Genomic DNA, 18,986 nt, shown 5'->3' with positions numbered 1-18,986 from the left:
CCTCAGCCACGATCCTCACTGATGGACAGTGGGTGGACCCAGGGCCCGTGCTGGTGAAGCATGGGTCGAGGTTTTGAGGCTTGATTTTGTAGGCTTGAACTATGTCCCTTCAACCATGAGGCATGGCCTGACCCACGAGGCGTGGTTCCCTCTGTGGATCTCTCCTTGGAGGTCATACCTTGACGTTCTAACATGAAACCCTATACTTTAGTTACTGGGAGGTACGTTTACGACTCTAATCCTCATGACAAGCTCTAGTTTAGCCTACTAGTTTTTGGAGTATGACATTTTGGATGAACATTATTTAGTTTAGAATGTTGAATTCGATGGGGTAGCATATTTCATTTGCTCGCATGGGGTTCTGAATGAATATAGGGAACCTCATCAGAGAACTCTTCTTTCAGCAAGTTAGCTGATTTGCATCAGCTAGTGCTACTCTAATTTGTTCTTCATGCTCATGCGCCTATGGCCGCATCCATGGAGAGTTGAGATTTTCGACATCGCAATCGCGAGTAGCCTTCTATATTTGCAAATGCCTATGATGACTGACTTCTGTGTCCGTGTGCTAAGTGTCAAATTCACAAAGGCTGGTGGGGATTACCCACCACATTTGCAGCCCTTCCTCCGTGTTTGCAAAGTTCTGTAGACTGATCTGCTTATTAAATACCAATCGAGAATCAGTTCAATCCCATTTAGTGTTCTTTCAATTTTGGGAACTGAGGAGCTCTAAATTGGGAGATTTCAAGTTTTGGGTATTTGTGTTTATCATTGTTATGTGTTGGAGTGCTTGGGGAAGTGCGGGAAACATCATTTTGAGGTAATTCTCACCCCGAATGGTAAGCCATATTTCTTTAATGGTGAATTATAGAGGAGGGGTGTCGAGATCCTAGCGGTATTAATTGCATATTCTCATTTAGATTATTTTGGGCATCAAATTAAATCCCATTCTGGACACATGCTCGTATAAGTCAATTAGGATCCTTTGACACAATCAGTTTTTGAATTTTTAGTGTGAGATTCAATTTTTTGTCCATCTCAAATTATTGTGAATTTGGTGTCTAAACGAATGTACCAGCAATGTGATTGATAGCGTCGATCACAGTTGTTTCAAAAGTATATAGCTCTTGTATTGTGGATTGGAGTGCGTATGATCAGCTTTGAGGTAGGCTTCTGTCTAAGTTTTTAATAGGGATTTTAGATAAGTCTTAACATGAATTGCACATGATTTAGGACTATATTTATCGAGTATAACTTCTCTTTCTACTATTCTATCTTTTTGTGAAACCCATAGGAGATTTAGGCCTATTGTCAATATTGGGATCCTTAGTTTAGGCTTGTAACCTTACTTGTATTATGCCTTAGAATGCTTGTCCTTGTTAGAATTGATACTTGTGGCCTTGATCTAGGGTTGAGCCTTAGATGTCTTAGAGTCTGTTTTATCGTCCTCCTTATAAGGCTTGTATATCATGGGTAAGTGCTTGAGACCTAGGTGACTCATTATACTTGTAGGTTGGCATTAGATATGCTCAATCACAGACCAGAGTGATGTGATTGATGTAAGGTATTGTACTTTGTGTTATTTCTCCCCTTTATTGATTTGAAAGCTCTTTTTGATTTCATTCACTTGTCGCTTAGAGGTAAGCCTAGTATAATTTTTTGAGTTGTTTTGATACTATAAGGCTTGAGGCTGTTTGAAGAGCAGTTGAATTTCAGGTTAGTACTCCACTTTGGTAGCGTGGTAGGGTTGGTTTTATATTTTTGATTATAAGTGCCTCGTTTGAATGTTTGTGATGACATACATTGAATTGGTTGTTCATTCTCATGTATTTTGTTGTTCCACCCTGACTCATGCATTGGTGCATATTTATCATACATGGACAAATACACTTTTCACTCGAATACTATCTTAAACGAAATTGACGGGAGTTGTACCGACCTAATCACTTGTTAAACTATTTTTTTGATATTTATGAGGCCTTATTAAACTATTTTTTTGATATTTATGAGGCCTTTAGGATGTACCCCTTTCCTACTTGCAACTTGAGATGCATATAGGATGTGGTCAACTTTTACTTGACTAGCTGACCCATCAACGCCATTTCATACATGGTTTTTGCTACTCATTCCTCTAGTACCACGATGGAGATGACTTGTTGTAAGACCTGGATTCAGGCTCAAGCAATGTATATAGACTTTTCGTATCTCGTATGAGTCCCTCTAGCCATGTCTTTCATTTTACATGATGATTGAGCTATGTGGGTCCTACCTCGATGACTGGAAAGGTAAGTGTATAAACTTAGTTACTAATGGTTCCACTGTATATCATGAATTCATATGTGTCACATATCACCAGTATAATTGATTGTTGTTTGCATCCTCCGATTTTGTGGGGGTCGATTGGGTTATGTTTGTTTTTTGTACGTTCCCGATTTATGGAGTCCGGTTAGGTTATTGTTTGACTATATTTGTACTCATTTTTTGTTAATCTAATAGTTGATGTGTTTTTTTATATTTGTATATGTTAATGATTGTGAACTTAGGTTGTTGACTCTTGTATCATAGTTTGCTTGTGAGTTGGTTGTTGGCTTGCGCTTCCAGCTACATTCTTGACTCGTTTCCTTATTCTTTATGTATGATTTATGCTTTGTATTGCCTGTCTAGCTTATTATATCTCATGTTTAGTTACCTGTGTTGTACTTTCCTTATTACCTTTTAACTATACTTGTTTTTATCTTGGAGATCAGTCGGCCAATGCTTACAGAGTAGAGCTTGTTGGTACTCATACTACCCTTTTGTATATCATGGTACGGGTTCTCGCAATTTACTTGAAGTAGTGCCAAGTAACTTTGGGATTCGGAGACTTGGGTTAACTCTTGGCATATGAAGTTACCGATTTTCATTTCTCTTGGCTAGGAAAGTCTTGATGTTGTATTCATAGAGAAGATCTACTTATATTGTATGTGTAAGAGATTTATACTTTTATTTTGATTATATGCTCGATTTCTGACTGATAATAGGTCTTAGGGATGATTCTCGTAATATTTCAGTTGATCTCTATTTCTTCTCTTTGTTTTTAGCTTTTTATTCTTATTGGTTATCCTCCGTATGGTAGCCGTTGCTTATGGCTTAGGGCGAAGTGTTAGACTTACATATTGATGAGGTGTAATTGGTCTCATCATGACATGAGAAATCACATTGTGATAGTTTATTGAATATAAGAAAAATTCAGATGTTTAAAATGGTTGTTGAAAGTATGACTGAGAATTTTTTTTTCTATCATTCAAGTTTTCCAAACTTTTATTCTTCTTAACCATGAATATAAATTACAAGAAGCACAAACACTTATTAAGAAATTTTTTGTGAAATGTCTTACTATAAAAATAACATTAAATTGCACACTAGATTAATGTATGACACATATATTCATGGAAACAACTTAAAAAATAGATGTTCTTCAAAGTTCCAAGGCTAAAGTAGATAATCTTAGTTATTACGTGAAAGGGTATTCTTAAAAGTTCTAAGGCTAAAGAAGATAGTCTTAGTTATTACATGAGAGGGTATTTTGATCTAGATTCTTCTAACCAATCTGATTATGAAGAAATCTTTAAGATTGAAAAATCTTAAGAATGAAGAAGACAACTTTCATCTTTTAGCGTGGTGGATGATTCATGGTTGTGCATTTCCAAGACTTACTAAGATTGTTCATGACGTGCTAGCTAAGCGGATGAAGAAATTTGTGGATCGCAAGAGGCATCCCACAGACTGTAAAGTTCGGACATGGTCATGGTAAAGTTTACCCCAAGACAGCTCAAGACGCAACGAGACATGCACCACAATCTATTTCACAAATATGAGGGTCCATTTAAGATCCTTTCCAAGGTGGGTAAGATCTCATGTACAATCTTGACATGCCTCCATATCTAAAGATTCTTCATACCACAAAAACAAATATGACCCATACAGAGGCTAATCGAGTTGTGCACTTATTACTATCACCACCTCGCATAGTCGAGAGATAAAAATATCATTGACTGACTGTGAGTGTAGGCGAAAACAAGGGCAAAAAGTTACTGCCATATTCCTATCACAAAAAAAAGCCACATGGGAGCAGTACGAAGACTTGTTGCTATTTAAAGAAAAAATTTGAGAATTTAATGCATTATCAATGTGTCACGATCATCTCCACATCATATAGGGGATAGTGTGATGACCTGTCATGTCACCCTGCCACATAGACGTCATGTGACATAAAATTACCTATCTGGAAGCTTACGCGATAAGCATTTATTGGAAGATTTTTTAGAGCCATGGAGAGTTTCTTGAAAAAACTTTAGAATATCTAGGAAGAATTCTTGAAAGACCTCGGAATATTCTAGGCATGTATTAAATTTTATAACAAGGGCTTGTTTATAAATACTAGGGGCTTATGTAATGATTATTCTTTACATAATAATGATTATTCTTTACATAATAGATTTTAATTTAGTACTTCATCCGTTTAAAAAAGAATGATCCTATTTTATTTTTAGTCTGTTTCGAAAAGAATGACCTTTTTTTTGTAACATTTTAATTTCACCTTTCCACGTTGTTTAAGGTCATAAGATCAAAAGTACAATTTTGTAAATTTGATATAACTTTAATTTAGAACCATGAAATCCAAGTCTTCTTTATTTTGTTAAATTTCATATCAATTCAAATTAGATTATTCTTTGTAAAACAGAGTAATATAAATAAAGAAACATCATACTTAGAAAATCAACTGACAAAGGCAAACAATCTTCCGAGCAATATAATAGTTTTGTTTCTTCATTTCCTTAGTTATCTAATATTAAAAAGCCTTACAAAATTGTGAAAAGATGGTGAAATATCGCCTGGTGTGCTTAGTAAAAGTGTTAAGAAGTAAAATTCACACTATACTGATTGAAAAAAAAAAAAGAAAAGGTGGGTCCCATGTGCAAGGACACGAGTTAGCACATGTGTGTGTGGGAGGAGAGGAGTTAGGAACATGTGGCGTCTCTATCACTAGTATAAATTCAGTGTGTACCCACTTCCATGCTCTCTACTCCTTGCATAAAAAAAATTCCACATCTTTCCACATTTTAATTAATACAGAGAAGGTACATTAGGTCAAAAATGGCGGACGGAAGAGGTGGTGATTGCAATAGTGATACCGCAGTTAGGCCGATTCGGAAAGTGCTTCTCATTTCCGCTGGAGCTAGTCACTCCGTTGCTCTTCTCTGTAAGTTCACCCTTCCATTTCTTTCTTTCTTAACTCTCGTATCAAATTAGTTTATCTTCCAGGTGGTTAGCTTTTCCCACCCTTCCTTTTAATATGATTTTCAATAAGAGTTCAAAATATGTAGAAATAAACCTACATAGAGTAGAAGGGATTCGAATATACATAAAAAATTTTTTATCTATGGCTCCGCTCCTGCTTCCTTCGTCTCTTCTGCAAGTAATGTTGATGAACAGTACAGAGATGAGGAAGAGAGGGATTGAGTATTGGGTAAGGTGTTTAGAATTTGCATGGACAATAATGGTCCACGTTATTAAATATACTATGGGTAAAATCGTAATCTCTGCTTTCACATTTATCACATCTTTTATTTGGGCTTTTGTTCCCACCACAACATAGCAACGCCCTTCATCCTAATTTAATTCTAATTTCTAAATCAAAACCCTTGGGCGAATTTTTATAATTTAAATGAGCGATAATTTCCAAAATACTTTAAATAAAAGTGATATTTGCTTATATCTTCATAAAAATAAAAACATCTAAATAATTAATTCCCTAATAATTATAGGGTGGACTGACAAAAGGAGAACACTGAAATGCTTTCTTTAAAAAATTTTGTATTTGTTGAAGATTTTTTTTACTCCATGAACTATATATAGCAATATAAATGGAATGGATAAAAAAAGGGGGCAGTTCGGTGCACCAAAAGTAAGGTCTTGGAAAGCCATACTCGGAGGGTGTGTGTGATGATTGCAATGGCGTCATTGGAAATTTCACAAAGAATGAGTGCACTAGAAATTTTAAAATTATGCTACCTAATATATATGAAAAATTTTGAAAAAAATTAGGTAATATACATGAAATTTTTTGAGCATTTTTTCTTTTGGATGAATGAGTGCAAAAAAGAGAGGCTTAATGCTGCGAACGAGATTTGAACTCAAATATGCGCTTTACATAAAGTAAAGGCTCTAAGCTCCGCTCCTTCGACTGATTGTTCGCATCGGATCTCAGGCTAAACGCTTGTCTCTTTCAAGACACTTTAAATCACTAGGCTATAACACCTTATTGTGTAAAAGATATCCAAAATATGATATTTGAACTCAAATATGCGCTTTACATAAAGTAAAGGCTCTAAGCTCCGCTCCTTCGACTGATTGTTCGGATCGGATCTCAGGCTAAACGCTTATCTCTTTCAAGACACCTTAAATCAGTAGGCTATAACACCTTATTGTGTAAAAGATATCCAAAATATGATATTTAACCACTTTGTATATTATTGTACTTGTATATACGGTATGGTTTTCCGACGAAGGGTGTCCAAGACTATGTAGATACGCCCCTGGATGATTGTAGTCTACCTTAATGTAAGTATTAGTGATTGATTTCACGACTCGACCTCGTTAACTATAGATCACGGAGAGACAATTTTATCGTTGTTCCAAGGCTTCCATTACTTGAATGAAATGGACTGAATATCTCATTTTTGGAAAAAAAAATGAAAAGAAGGCAAATCTATAGAAGGAATCCCTATATACAAAATCCTACTTTTGGGAATTCTCTTTTTTTTTTCCAGTCATCTCTATATACAATATACAAAATCTTATAGCATATGCATTTTATGGGTCCACTATGTAATAAGACATTACAAAATAATGGTACTAGGATGTGTCATTTATCACAAAAAGAAGTCTTTTATATAGAGCTGTTGCAACGTGCAACCACTCTAATAACGGTTGGGATTGTAAGCTTTTAATGTGGAAAGTCTACCTGAAGGCAAAGATACCATTTTGGTGGTTTATAGGTACAACAAATATGCGTATTATGTCCTCAAGTCATTCATTTATAGCTCAATAAGTAGCTTGAATGTTTTTAGATAGTATTTACCAGTTACGTGGACTCCCTCGTTGCCACAGATAGAAATATCGTATTCTTGAGCTTATTTTGGAAAGGATCTTCCAAAGGACTAATGATTCAGTTACACCACAACACTATCTATTACTCCAGATAGACAATCAGAAAGGGCGAGTTGGTTCTAGGAATACTAATTGTGATGTCTGATTTTTAATGAGCCAACTATATGAGTTTCTCATAAGACAAGTGGTGCAATAGATGTCCCTTTTGCTAAAGAGGAATATTCCATGCCCTTAAGACTTTTCTTCCCTCTCCTGTATGTCCAACTATGCAACACTTCCTTCACTATAAGCTCACGTAATACGCTATTCCCTCCTTTCGACAAGTATCTCTTTGGCCACCCTCTGATTGTTTTTCTACTTTCTCAATTATCTGATTGCGCACTATCAGGCCTTTCCCCGAAGCATGCAATGGTAGATCATATACAGTCTGTAAAATTACCCACCTTACAAATCAATCTCTTTAGTATTATCTCCTTCTCCTGCAAGAGTGATCTCACATTTTTTGAGATTGATTTTGAGTTCTGATACAACCGAAAATTAAATAGAATTTTGTCTGAAGTAATCTAGTCTGAAACCTCTGCATCACGGAAAATCAAAGTATCGTGAGTAAATAAGATATGTGTAACCGTCACATTTCTATCCCCTCTCTAAACGAAGAACTGAAAATCCGTTCAATAAACCTCCAATGACGGTCGGATCCATCATTTCACTGTATCAGATAAAGGATGATGGATCACCCTATTTTAACCCCTCAAATTCCCAAAAAAACACATGACGCCCATTCACCAAAGTTAAGAATCTGGTGGTAGAAATGCAAATTTTGATTCATCTCTCTACTTGTCCCCAAAACTCACCTTTAAGATATGAAGTCAAAAAAATTTCAATACATATAATAATAAGCTTTCTCAGAATCCAGCTTGCATAAGATTCATGGATCTCCTTCTTTCTTGAGTCAACCACCACTAGCCACTTAAGTTGCATTTTCTACCACAAACTAGTCAGCCCCTTATTGAATCCATCAGAGTATTGGATAAAAGAATTGTCAAAAAGGGAATGCTGGAATTACTCAAATGCGAGAACAGTGGTCTACTTTTGCTGCCAGGAGAAGCAACCCAAATTCCTCTAGCCTGAGTTCCCAAATGTCTAGCCTTATTTTGCCCTAAATGAGAATGGTTAAGACAACGTCCTTCAAGAAGGGGTGCAATTGGCCAAATGTCTAACGTTTGTGTGCATTGGCCTTTTTGTGAAAAAAAAAAAATGTGTTTTTGTCCCCTTGTTTAAGCCAAAGACACCTGGATTTTTGTCTCCAAGAAATTTCTTTTAATTCCATGGACAAATCAGCCTTGTACAACAATTCTCTCTCACTGTATTCCCCAGTTTATGCAATTTTACTTGTTGAATTGATTTTAAGGCCTTGGCCTTTCTCTTTTCCAGATTACCATAACAGTTTCTGTTCCATTCTCTTAATTCCTCAAGACATTTTCAGCTTATTTGCGAAAAAAAAACCTGTCTGGCCCCGAATCTGGAATGAATTTCACCACCCATGTACCACTTCCATGAAACCCTTTTCTTCCTATCACACGTTTTCAAATTTAAAATAAGACCTGTCATGTTTCCATTGTCCAGCTGAAGAACAATAGGTGTAAGGTCTAAGAAAGGCTTTGGCGAGACAGTGATGCAGATTGTGGTTGAGGAGCATCCAGTACAGCAGATAGAAGCTCATGGGAGGTGTAACTTAGGCTTGCAATGTGATACATAACCGTTTAGTCAGTTAAAAGATCATTAGTTGGATAGACAGTTTAGTCCTCCATACCTTCTTAGCTCAAGGCATGTTATTTACACATTAGACCCCATAATTACTAGAAGGGTCCCTATCCAGTCCTTTTACCTTTTTCTGCAGAATAGTTCTTTACCTTCTTTATCTCTTAAGGAGGAGCATGACAAATCATCTAGGGTTGAGAATACTATATATTGTAATGTTCTTCTTTTAATGACTTTCATCTATGAAATATACCCTAACTGTAATTAGCTAATATTAGCCCAATTTCTTATATTTCCCTGCCGTTTTAGTAACTGTTCCATTGAATTCTCTGCTCTTTTCTATTCTGCATCAGACAGCTTGTCTGATGGAGCTGATTTGTCATCCCAGTCAGCTGAGAGCAGACACCTAACCATCCGCGAAGCAGTAGTGGTGTTTTACTCCATGGAACAAGTGTAAGGGCATCCCTGAAGTGGAGGATCATTGATTCAAGTTCCTCTATGAACTCAAAAAATTCTTTCATGCTGACTGTAATCCTCTGGTTGTGCTTGCGTTCACAAGGAAGCCTTGTGACATCGAAGTCACCTCACACGATCAACATATCATCTAATAAACCTCTTATTGCTGATAGTTCAAGCCATACATTGCTCGTCTGCTTAAAGGAGCATAAACACCACAAAGTTCCCATTTTAAATCATTGTTAAGGCAGGTGCTGGAAATGGAAACAGAGGCAATTCCTTTCAGAAGTTCCTTGCCTGACAAACAACTCTTGTGACACCTCCTTGAGTTCCATCAGCCGCCGAAACTGCATAATCCACCCACTTCCGAATCAAAGACCTAAGGACTCTTCTTTTGTTTCTCCATTTAGACCCCTAACATTCCATGATATGAGCTTACCTCGTTTATAAGTAAAAGTCGGTATGTTCATTGCCTTTACTACTGGCATGGTCAAAATTCTTGAGAATCTCTAAATTTGTTATCTTCATATTCAATTTGTTTTCCAAACCTGATACAGATTGAACAGCTGGTTGTTTTCTGATTGCAACTTTCCCTTGCTCCATTTTCATCAGATATGCAATGGTATCTGCCTCTGTTCTGGCGAACTTGATGCATAAACTTCCCACCTTCCCACATATAGATGCTATGACTCGGTGTTTGACTGCAGTTGCTAGCTTCAGGTAGTTCTTCTGGAGTACTGATTAACCCAAGCATAATTAATAAACTTAGACCTACTCGAACTGGATCTCAAACATGTCTGTTTTAATTTCAGCTGGTTTCAAAATGTTATCTTATAACAATTCCAATCAATTAATTATGGTTTGTTGCATGATACCTTATTTTTAATTTAAACTTGGAGTAGTACTATTTTTCTGTCATTGTTTCATGCTACCATGCTTCAAATTCTTCTCTTTTCTTTCGAGCCAAGGGTCTATCGGAAACATGTTCTCTACCCCACAAAAGGTAGGGATAAGCTCTGCAATCTGCATACATCCTACCCACTTGTGAGATCACACTAGTATGCTGTTGTTCTAGCAGGCAGTACTGCATAATAGAAGAGTTTGATTCAGTACTTAAGCTACCAACTCAAATTATCAAGCTTTTCTGTGTGATGGGTAGTAGATGTAATCAATGTAATTGCAGCTGGAAATGTTGTTTGCTCATGGGGAAGAGGAGAGGATGGTCAGCTTGGCCTTGGGGATGCTGAAGATCGATTTTCTCCAACTCAGGTGAGTGCATTGGATGGGCAGGAAATAGTATCTGTCACTTGCGGAGCTGATCATACAACTGCTTACTCGGAGGCCTTAAAGCAAGTCTATAGCTGGGGATGGTAGGCTTTCTTTCCATCAAATATTTCTATTTAATGCATTATTATGATGGAATTTAGAATCTGTGTGAAAGTTGATAACTGGTAAATTCTTGGTATTAGCTATTAAAAATATGTTGCCTCAGGTATTTGGCTGTTAGAACGTACATGATAATTCTTAATACTTTTGTGGTTTAGATATTACTCCCTTTGTTTGACCATGCTATGATTTCTATGCCATTCCATAAACTATTCACGACCAGGTACAAAACCAACCATTCTTTACTGTGCATTCCTGTTTCCAATAGTGGAAACCTTGATCTCTATGCCATTTCAGCTTTATTTTAGTGGTGACCATGATAGATGAAAAGAAGTAGAAGCCAAACGGTAATCTAGAAATCTTGATGGATTCAAGAATGATGATGGAAAGTTCATGCTGAAGTTCTTAATTAACATTTCCTAAAGGTGCAGGACCCCGTTACAAAATTCAGTTTGCCATTCATTATCCAATATATGTAGATTCGTGATGAGTGTTTTACCTATGAATAGTGTGTCTTATCACTGAACTTGCTTTTAGTTTTCCCAGACAACAATTTTGGCAACTCTTCATGGTTTTCACTGTGAAAGCAGAAATGCGAGTGCTCTGATTTGTCCAATAATAGGTGTTTGTATCGTACCAAGGATAATCTGTTTGATGGAAGTATGAAGAACATTAACCTTCTATGTCGAATGCATGTACATTTTATTTTTGTTTTCATGCATTTGGACCAAATCAGCAGGTTTTTTTTTATATGGTAGGGGTGATTTTGGGAGATTGGGTCATGGAAACTCCAGTGATTTGTTCACTCCTCAACCAATTAAAGCACTTCATGGTATACACATTAAGCAGATTGCATGTGGAGATAGCCATTGTCTTGCTGTTACCATGGGAGGCGAAGTGCAGAGGTTGGTGCTGCTGCTCTTGAGCTCTAGTTTTGGTGGATCTAATAAACCTTATGCACATTTATTTTCTCTTTATTTTGATAAAGACTTTATGTTCGTTTTTGTTTTCTTGATAGTGTTGCTATTACATATATCCAATCTACATTAGGTGCTTCAGTGATTTTTACCATCTGCATCAATCTTCTATCAATGCTTAACTCAGAGGTTTCTGGTCTCATTTTTTGTTTATATTCCTTAAAGTACATTGGTAGCTCATCAACCTTTCTACTTTCAGATATTCTGCACTTGCGGACTCTTCACTTTTGATGCCGCACCCGTCTCGGATTCTTCAAAAATACACTACTTTGGCGTTGGCATTTTTGAAGAGTCCGAGCAAAATAGATTCTGCAAACTTGGGGCAATCTTTTATTCTACAAAATTGTGGCTCTGACAACCTTTTGCTACTTCAAGTTAAAAATTATTAATTGTCTGCAAGAATTTAGCCATTTCTAGAATGAAAATGAAGGTGCTTACTGTCTTCTTAAAGAGAAATTGGGATGGTTAGAACCACCATTTTAGAAAGTTGGAACAGAAGAAACTACGTGTAACATTCTAGCTAACAGGCACAAATTTCCAACTTAAGATTTGAATCACAAAAACTAAAACATGACATTGAAGTTTCAGAGGGAGTTTGAAGATCTCTTATTTGATGAACATAACAAGTAAATCCTACCAGTCAAAACGGCAGAGTTCTCGCAAAACTATCAAATAATAAAAAGAGAGTTGAGTTCACAAATTGTATGTTTACTTGGAAAGCATACAATTCTTTCTTCCCCAATAAAAAGACATCTATTTCCTGTTGTCTCCACTTCCTGCTCAAACTAAAAGGAGGACAGAAATCACTTCCTTGCACATTCTGTTATATTATGCCCACTTCTATATTGCTGTCCCATCTTTCTCGTGACTAGTTTCCGAACACTTTTTATGTAATTTCTGAATATATGATATAGCAATCTAGTTTGGATAACTTTAGACATGCTTTCTTAATATAAGATTTTTCAAAAGCTGCTTCTTTTCATCTGGAAACTGGAATGCCAAGTACTAATACTGTGAGCATTCAATTTCAGTTGGGGGCGAAATCAAAATGGCCAACTAGGCCTTGGAACCACGGAGGACTCTCTTGTGCCTCGAAAAATTGAAGCTTTCAAGGTATTCCTTGCTAATTGTTTGTCAAGTTATGTAGTTAGTATTGTTATTCTTTCACAAACTTTTTGGTAGCATTTCTAGTAACTTATAAAATATGGTATTAATTCTTTGCCAAGTGTATGGATTCACTTAGCTTGTATGTTTGGTATCCTAGTAAATTAATAGCTTTATACATATGGTGGTAATAAACTTCAAATTGCCCACGTAATGAGAGTATTTTTGTGAGATTACTTGATTTGAGTTGTCATTTCTTTGTTGCTTTTCATTTTGCAAAGATCACCATGTAACTCCAGCCGAAACCTGATATAGATGATATGCCTCTTCTTTATTAGTGATCCAAGGGTGGACATAGTTGATTTTTGTAATTGAAATTTTGGTTTTTCTTGAATGGCAAAACATGAATCATTCTGGATGAATGGCTTGATAAGAAATTGATTTTCTTTGGTTGGTGCATCACATTTGATTTGGTACCAGAATATATGAAATTTACTTGACTCACAACACACTTTTGCAGGGAATACCCGTAAAGATGGTTGCTGCCGGTGCTGAACATACAGCTGCTGTTACAGAAGATGGTGAACTCTATGGTTGGGGTTGGGGTCGATATGGTAATCTGGGCTTAGGTGACCGAAATGATCGCTTGGTTCCAGAAAAAGTTTCAGCCGATGTGGTAGGCATCTTCTATGGAATGTTTATGTTGATTACTACAAGGCTATTTATTAATTACAGTGACAACACTGTACTACTGAGCTTAAGACTTTGTTTTGTGGTAAGCAAGAATCTGTTTAACCTGTATCTGTTATTGCTCCAAAAGATGTATTGCTGGCAGCCAACACAGTTTAATTCTTCATTTCTTTCAATTTTATTGTCTTTCTTCTAGTCTGTCTAAAAACGAATGCCTCTTTCCTAATTTGGCAACTCCTTAATTCGAATGTCCCCACATGCCATGCTAAAGAGCATTTTGTTACATTATACTTGTCAGCTTAAGACCTAAGACCGCAAGATTCAATAGTTTTTTTAAAGTTTTTAAACTTCGTGTCAAGTCAAACTAGGACAAATAAATTGGAATAGACAGAGTATTTGCTTCCAAATTTGTTTTTGTATCAGAATTCTTGTTCTGCTCAATGCTCTTCTGGGTTTGTTAGAAATGTTGGAGAAATTTTTTATTGAATTGTTTATTTACACTATTACACTGAGACTGTATTTGTAGTTACTACATTGGACTCCTTTTCCAACTAGGATTCCTATTTCTATTCTAAGTAGGATTGCATATACTTATTTCTAACACTCCCTCACAAGCTGTGGTGCATACAAATCATATGTACCTAGCTTGTTACAGTTGTAATTAATATGATGACTAGTGAAGGACTCGGTGAAGATATCTGCAAGCTGATCATTTGACTTCACGAATTTCGTAACAATATCTCCTGAGAGTATCATTTCTTCTGTGACAAAGTGACGCTCAATCTCAATGTGTTTATTCGTTTTATGAAACGGATTTGATGAGATTTGAAGGGCAGCTTGATTATCACACGCAAGTTCCATCTAACCAATTTCACCAAATTTTAGCTTTCTCAACAGCTGTTTGATCCAAACAAGCTCACAAGTTGTTGCAGCCAATGTTACATGCTTTGATATCTGCACTAGATCAAGCAACGAGACATTGTTTCTTACCCTTCCACGACACCAAATTACCTCCTACTAGAACACATTATCATATATCTGCATGTCGAATGTCTATTAGAGGGTGATCCTTCCCAGTCAACATCTCTAATCTAGTGATATGCTCATGACCTTGATCCTCTTAGAGTAGTCCTTTACTAGGAGCTGACTTTATATATCGCTTATAGAGCTGAAATATTGAATTTTGCTTATAGATCTTTTTATGTTGAATTTCATAGTGAACTATTTTGTTTTCTTTGATTCTTGAGATAGGTATTCAATAACACTCTGTACAGACTGTTGGATATAACCTTCTGCAGTCTGGTGGCGCTCCTTTTTAGCCCCGTCTACTCATCTGATATCTAGATTTACAGGGAGAAAAGATGTTCATTGTTGCATGTGGTTGGCGTCATACTATCTGTGTATCCTCTTCTGGTGCTTTATATACGTATGGCTGGAGCAAATATGGTCAACTAGGACATGGTGATTTTGAGGATCACCTCTCTCCTCATAAGGTTCAAGCTTTGCATGGAAGTTTTACTTCTCAGGTACTTTTTCTTTTATGTGAAAACTTTCTGCTCAACATTTTATGAGGTATAGATGGAAAGTTAATGGGAACTGTTTCACTCTATTGTCTGCTTTTCTGGGGATTGCTGATGTTCCTCTTTACAAGTTATTATTTAATGCTTTATAGCTGCATAATCCAAACTATATACCTGACTGAACATCATTACAAAGTATTTGTATTCTGCATTGACTTTTACTGAAATTTGACATCTCCTTGGTTAAAAGCACCTGGCTATAACTTCTGTTAGCTTATCTGCATGGTATTCGCCATTTTTTAACTGTGTTTTTTAAAAAATACTACTTGGTAATCTCGGAAGCATTACATTATGAAACTGTAGTTCCCTAATTTAGCTATTGAGGAAATAAAAAATATTATTGCTGCCTATGCCCAGTAATAGATTTTAGGTACCCGAAATTTTCAAGAGATGAAAGTCAGATGAAAGTGTATCTGTTAATTTTCAAGCAAAAAATTTGATAGCCCAATGAAATCATGAGCTGCATTCCAAGAAGAGACACTTTTTTGACTACATATACTTGAGGACTTGACCAATGCAAGACGTGAACAGGAAAATGTATCCATAATTTGCTTACATAGTAGGATTTTATTTGGTCTATTTTGTGCATGCTTGAGATGTGGGCGCCAAAATCCGAAAACAATTGACTTTTTCATAGCTTACGTGCCTAACATGTCCCAATTCACACACTGGAATAACTGTTAAAGGAAAATTATTTCCCATGGATATATCTTGTTGCACTCTCAATGTATTCATAGTATACTCCCCCTTATCAGGTAGTACTTGATCTACTATGGATTGTGTAAAAATCATGAGTTAAAAATTTGAAAGACTGTTAAATTTATCAGGTAAGAAGTGCTTAAAATATGACTTTGAAAATATCAATCCCATCATCATTACTGATCTTTAAGAACGAGCCGGTTGACAAAGTAACTTTATGCGTGGAGATGTCCATTGGTTCTGCATGAAGATGTAAAACATGGAAAATAGGAACTAGACGAGATATAGCTTGAACTGTGTTCTCCTTCATTCCTTATCCTTATATGGAATTAAATAACTCACTTTTCAAAATGGAGAATTCTAGAACAACTTAACTTCTTTTTTTGGGGTTGTCAAGATTCTTGCTTTATACTTGTAAGACACTTTTTGCAAAAAGTATCTATTTATTCATAGTGCAATACAATATGTATAAGAGAACAACTATGACCAAATAAACTAACCAATCCCTATAGTCTAATCCCATATTTACAAGAGCAGATTATAATCAAATCTGCCAACTTATTTGTCAAGCAAATTACAGTCAAATCTGCCAGCTCATACTTGGAGCGATTATGACTTAATATGCCAAGTGCCAACTCATTCGACACTCCCCCTCAAGTTGGCATGTGAATATCGGACATGCCTAACTTGCTTATGAAGGACTCAAAAGTAGTTCTGAAAAGACCTTTTATGAAAATATCTGCAACTTATTCGGTTGTTGGAACAAAAAGGAATGCACACACTTCCATTTTCAGTCTTATCTTTAATGAAGTGTCAGTCCACTTCAACATGCTTTGTTCTATCATGCTGGACTGGATTATGAGCAACGCTTATGGCAGCCTTATTGTCACAATATAACTTCATTGGAAAACTCACTGGTCTTCTTAGTTCTTTCAAAAATCTTTTGAGCCACAATGTTTCACAAATTGGATCATCCTCAGCACTACTTCGAGTCACCACATTTTGCTTCTTACTTCTCCATGTCACTAAATTTCCCCAAACAAATGTACAGTATCCAAACGTAGACCTTCTATCAATGGATGAACCATCCCAGTACGTATGCAGACCTTCTATCAATAGATGAACCAGCCCAGTATGCATCTGTATAAGCCTCAACACTCCTTTGCTCATTCTTTTTGAAGAACGGCCCTTTCCCAGGAGAACTCTTTAGATACCTTATGATTCGATACACAGCTTCTTGGTGTTCTTCTCGTGGAGAATGCATGAACTGACTGACTAGGCTCATAGCAAAGAAAATATCAGGTCTAGTATGTGACAAATCAACTTGCCTATCAATCTGATATTGGCCCCTATCGATCAATTTTCCTTCCTTTACAAACGTTAGATTTGGATCAATTGGAGTTTCAGTTGGTCTACAACCACTCACTGTAGTTTCTTTTTACAGATCAAGAACATACTTCCTTTCTGACACTACAATTCCTTTCTTCGATCATGCAACCTCCATGCTGAGAGAGTACTTCTTCAGGCCTAGGTTCTTTATTTCTAACTCTGAGGCAAGAGATTCTTTTAGATTTTTTATTTCAACCACATCATCCCCTGTGATGATGATATCATCAACATACATTATAAGAACTGTTGTTTTTCCTTATATTGAATGTCAAGTAAACATTGTGTGATCTGCTTGTCCTTGCACATACCCTTGCTTCTTCAGAAATTGAGTAACACCTTTCGATCCAAGCCTTGAAGATTGTTTTAGACCTTAAAGAGATCTTCTAAGCCTGCATATCTTTGACTTGTACTTCCCTTCAAAACCTGGTGGGGGCACCATATAGACTTCTTTCTCTTAAGTGCCCATTCAAGAAAGCATTCTTCACATCCAGTTGTTGAAGAGACCTGTCAAGATTCATTACGATTGTCAACAGAACTCTAATAGAGTTTAGTTTAGCTACTGGAGAGCAAATGTCTTGAGTAGTCAATGCCATATGAATTTAATCAAAAGATGCAATCTGTAAAGTTAATTCTAGAAAAAGAAGGTTGCCTAATCATGTGATCGGTGGATCATATTTTATGCACTGTGATTTTACCTGGAAGTTCTGTTTCATGTTCATGGAAGATTTTGGAATCCAATAGGCAAGTCCTATGAAATTGAGGAATGTAGTGGGAAGTTTGGAATCTGCATGTTTAGAAGCATCCCTGCAGAAAATGTGGAGAGCTATCCCTCTATGCGTAGCTTGGACTATATTGAAAGAAGAAATATTTTGAAGGCAAAGGGGAGCTGCTACAGTCTGTGAAATATACAACAACAACAAGAAGATACCCAGTGAAATCCTTTAAGTAGGGTATGGGAAGGGTCACTAAGTGAGGGTTATTTCCAAAAGACCCTAGACTTAAATGTTTAAGAACACATAGCAGTGAATTCAAGTAAAAGAAGACTTAACACATTGAAGAACACATAGCAGTTAATAACAAAAGTAGTGTAAAGTCTACAAGAAATAAACAATATCAACAACAAAATGGTGTGATAATTGAAATTCAAAATCATGTCCTCGGTAACATGAAGTTGCACCATGTGCTATCCATTCACCTCTCCCAAATACTTTTTTTGCATCTCTCTATTCCTCCGCGCACCCTCTACAACCAGCCTCTCCCACCCGCTCATTGGGGTGTCGGCATACCTCCTCCCGATATGTCCAAACTATCGCAATCTCGCTTCCCTCATCTTGTCTGCCATAGAGGCAACTCCCACCTACTCCCGGATAACCTCATTCTTTATCTTGTCACTCCTAGTATGCCCACTTCCATCTAAACATCCTCATAACATCCTCATCTCTGTAACATGTATCTAGCCAACACTCCACCATACAACAAGGATGGCTAACCACTACTCTGTTGAACTAGTCTTTAAGTTGAGGTGGTACCTTCATATCACACAAGTGTCCAGAGGCAAGCCTCCATTTCATCCACAATGCTCCGATGTGTGAAATATAGTTGTCTACATTATCTGTACTGCTGGAAAGATAGAAATTTTGTTTTGGATTTCATAATCTGTTAGTCCAAAACTTAAGGATTTTAACATAATCAAATTCAGCTTTTTCATTGTAAATCTCATAGTTTCATCTTCATACTGTCTTCAAGAAAATCATATATAACAAAAAAATAATGTGTTGAGGATTTTTTTTTTTTT

General features: G+C 36.4%; 1 protein-coding gene across 1 annotated transcript in view; it reads left to right on the top strand.

Moving 5' to 3' along the window:
- The first annotated feature begins 5,028 nt into the window (after positions 1-5,028).
- Positions 5,029-18,986, top strand: part of LOC107020471 (ultraviolet-B receptor UVR8) — a 21,215-nt gene continuing 7,257 nt past the window's right edge. The window contains exons 1-6 of the mRNA XM_015220847.2: positions 5,029-5,239; positions 10,550-10,736; positions 11,511-11,657; positions 12,761-12,842; positions 13,354-13,509; positions 14,876-15,049. Of these exons, the coding sequence (XP_015076333.1) occupies positions 5,134-5,239; positions 10,550-10,736; positions 11,511-11,657; positions 12,761-12,842; positions 13,354-13,509; positions 14,876-15,049 (852 nt within the window). The 5' untranslated portion in view covers positions 5,029-5,133. The remainder of the gene's footprint in view (positions 5,240-10,549; positions 10,737-11,510; positions 11,658-12,760; positions 12,843-13,353; positions 13,510-14,875; positions 15,050-18,986) is intronic.

This window comes from Solanum pennellii, chromosome 5, assembly GCF_001406875.1.
Source record: "Solanum pennellii chromosome 5, SPENNV200".
Classification (NCBI taxonomy): Eukaryota; Viridiplantae; Streptophyta; class Magnoliopsida; order Solanales; family Solanaceae; genus Solanum; species Solanum pennellii.
This window is presented reverse-complemented; position numbering and strand designations above follow the sequence as displayed.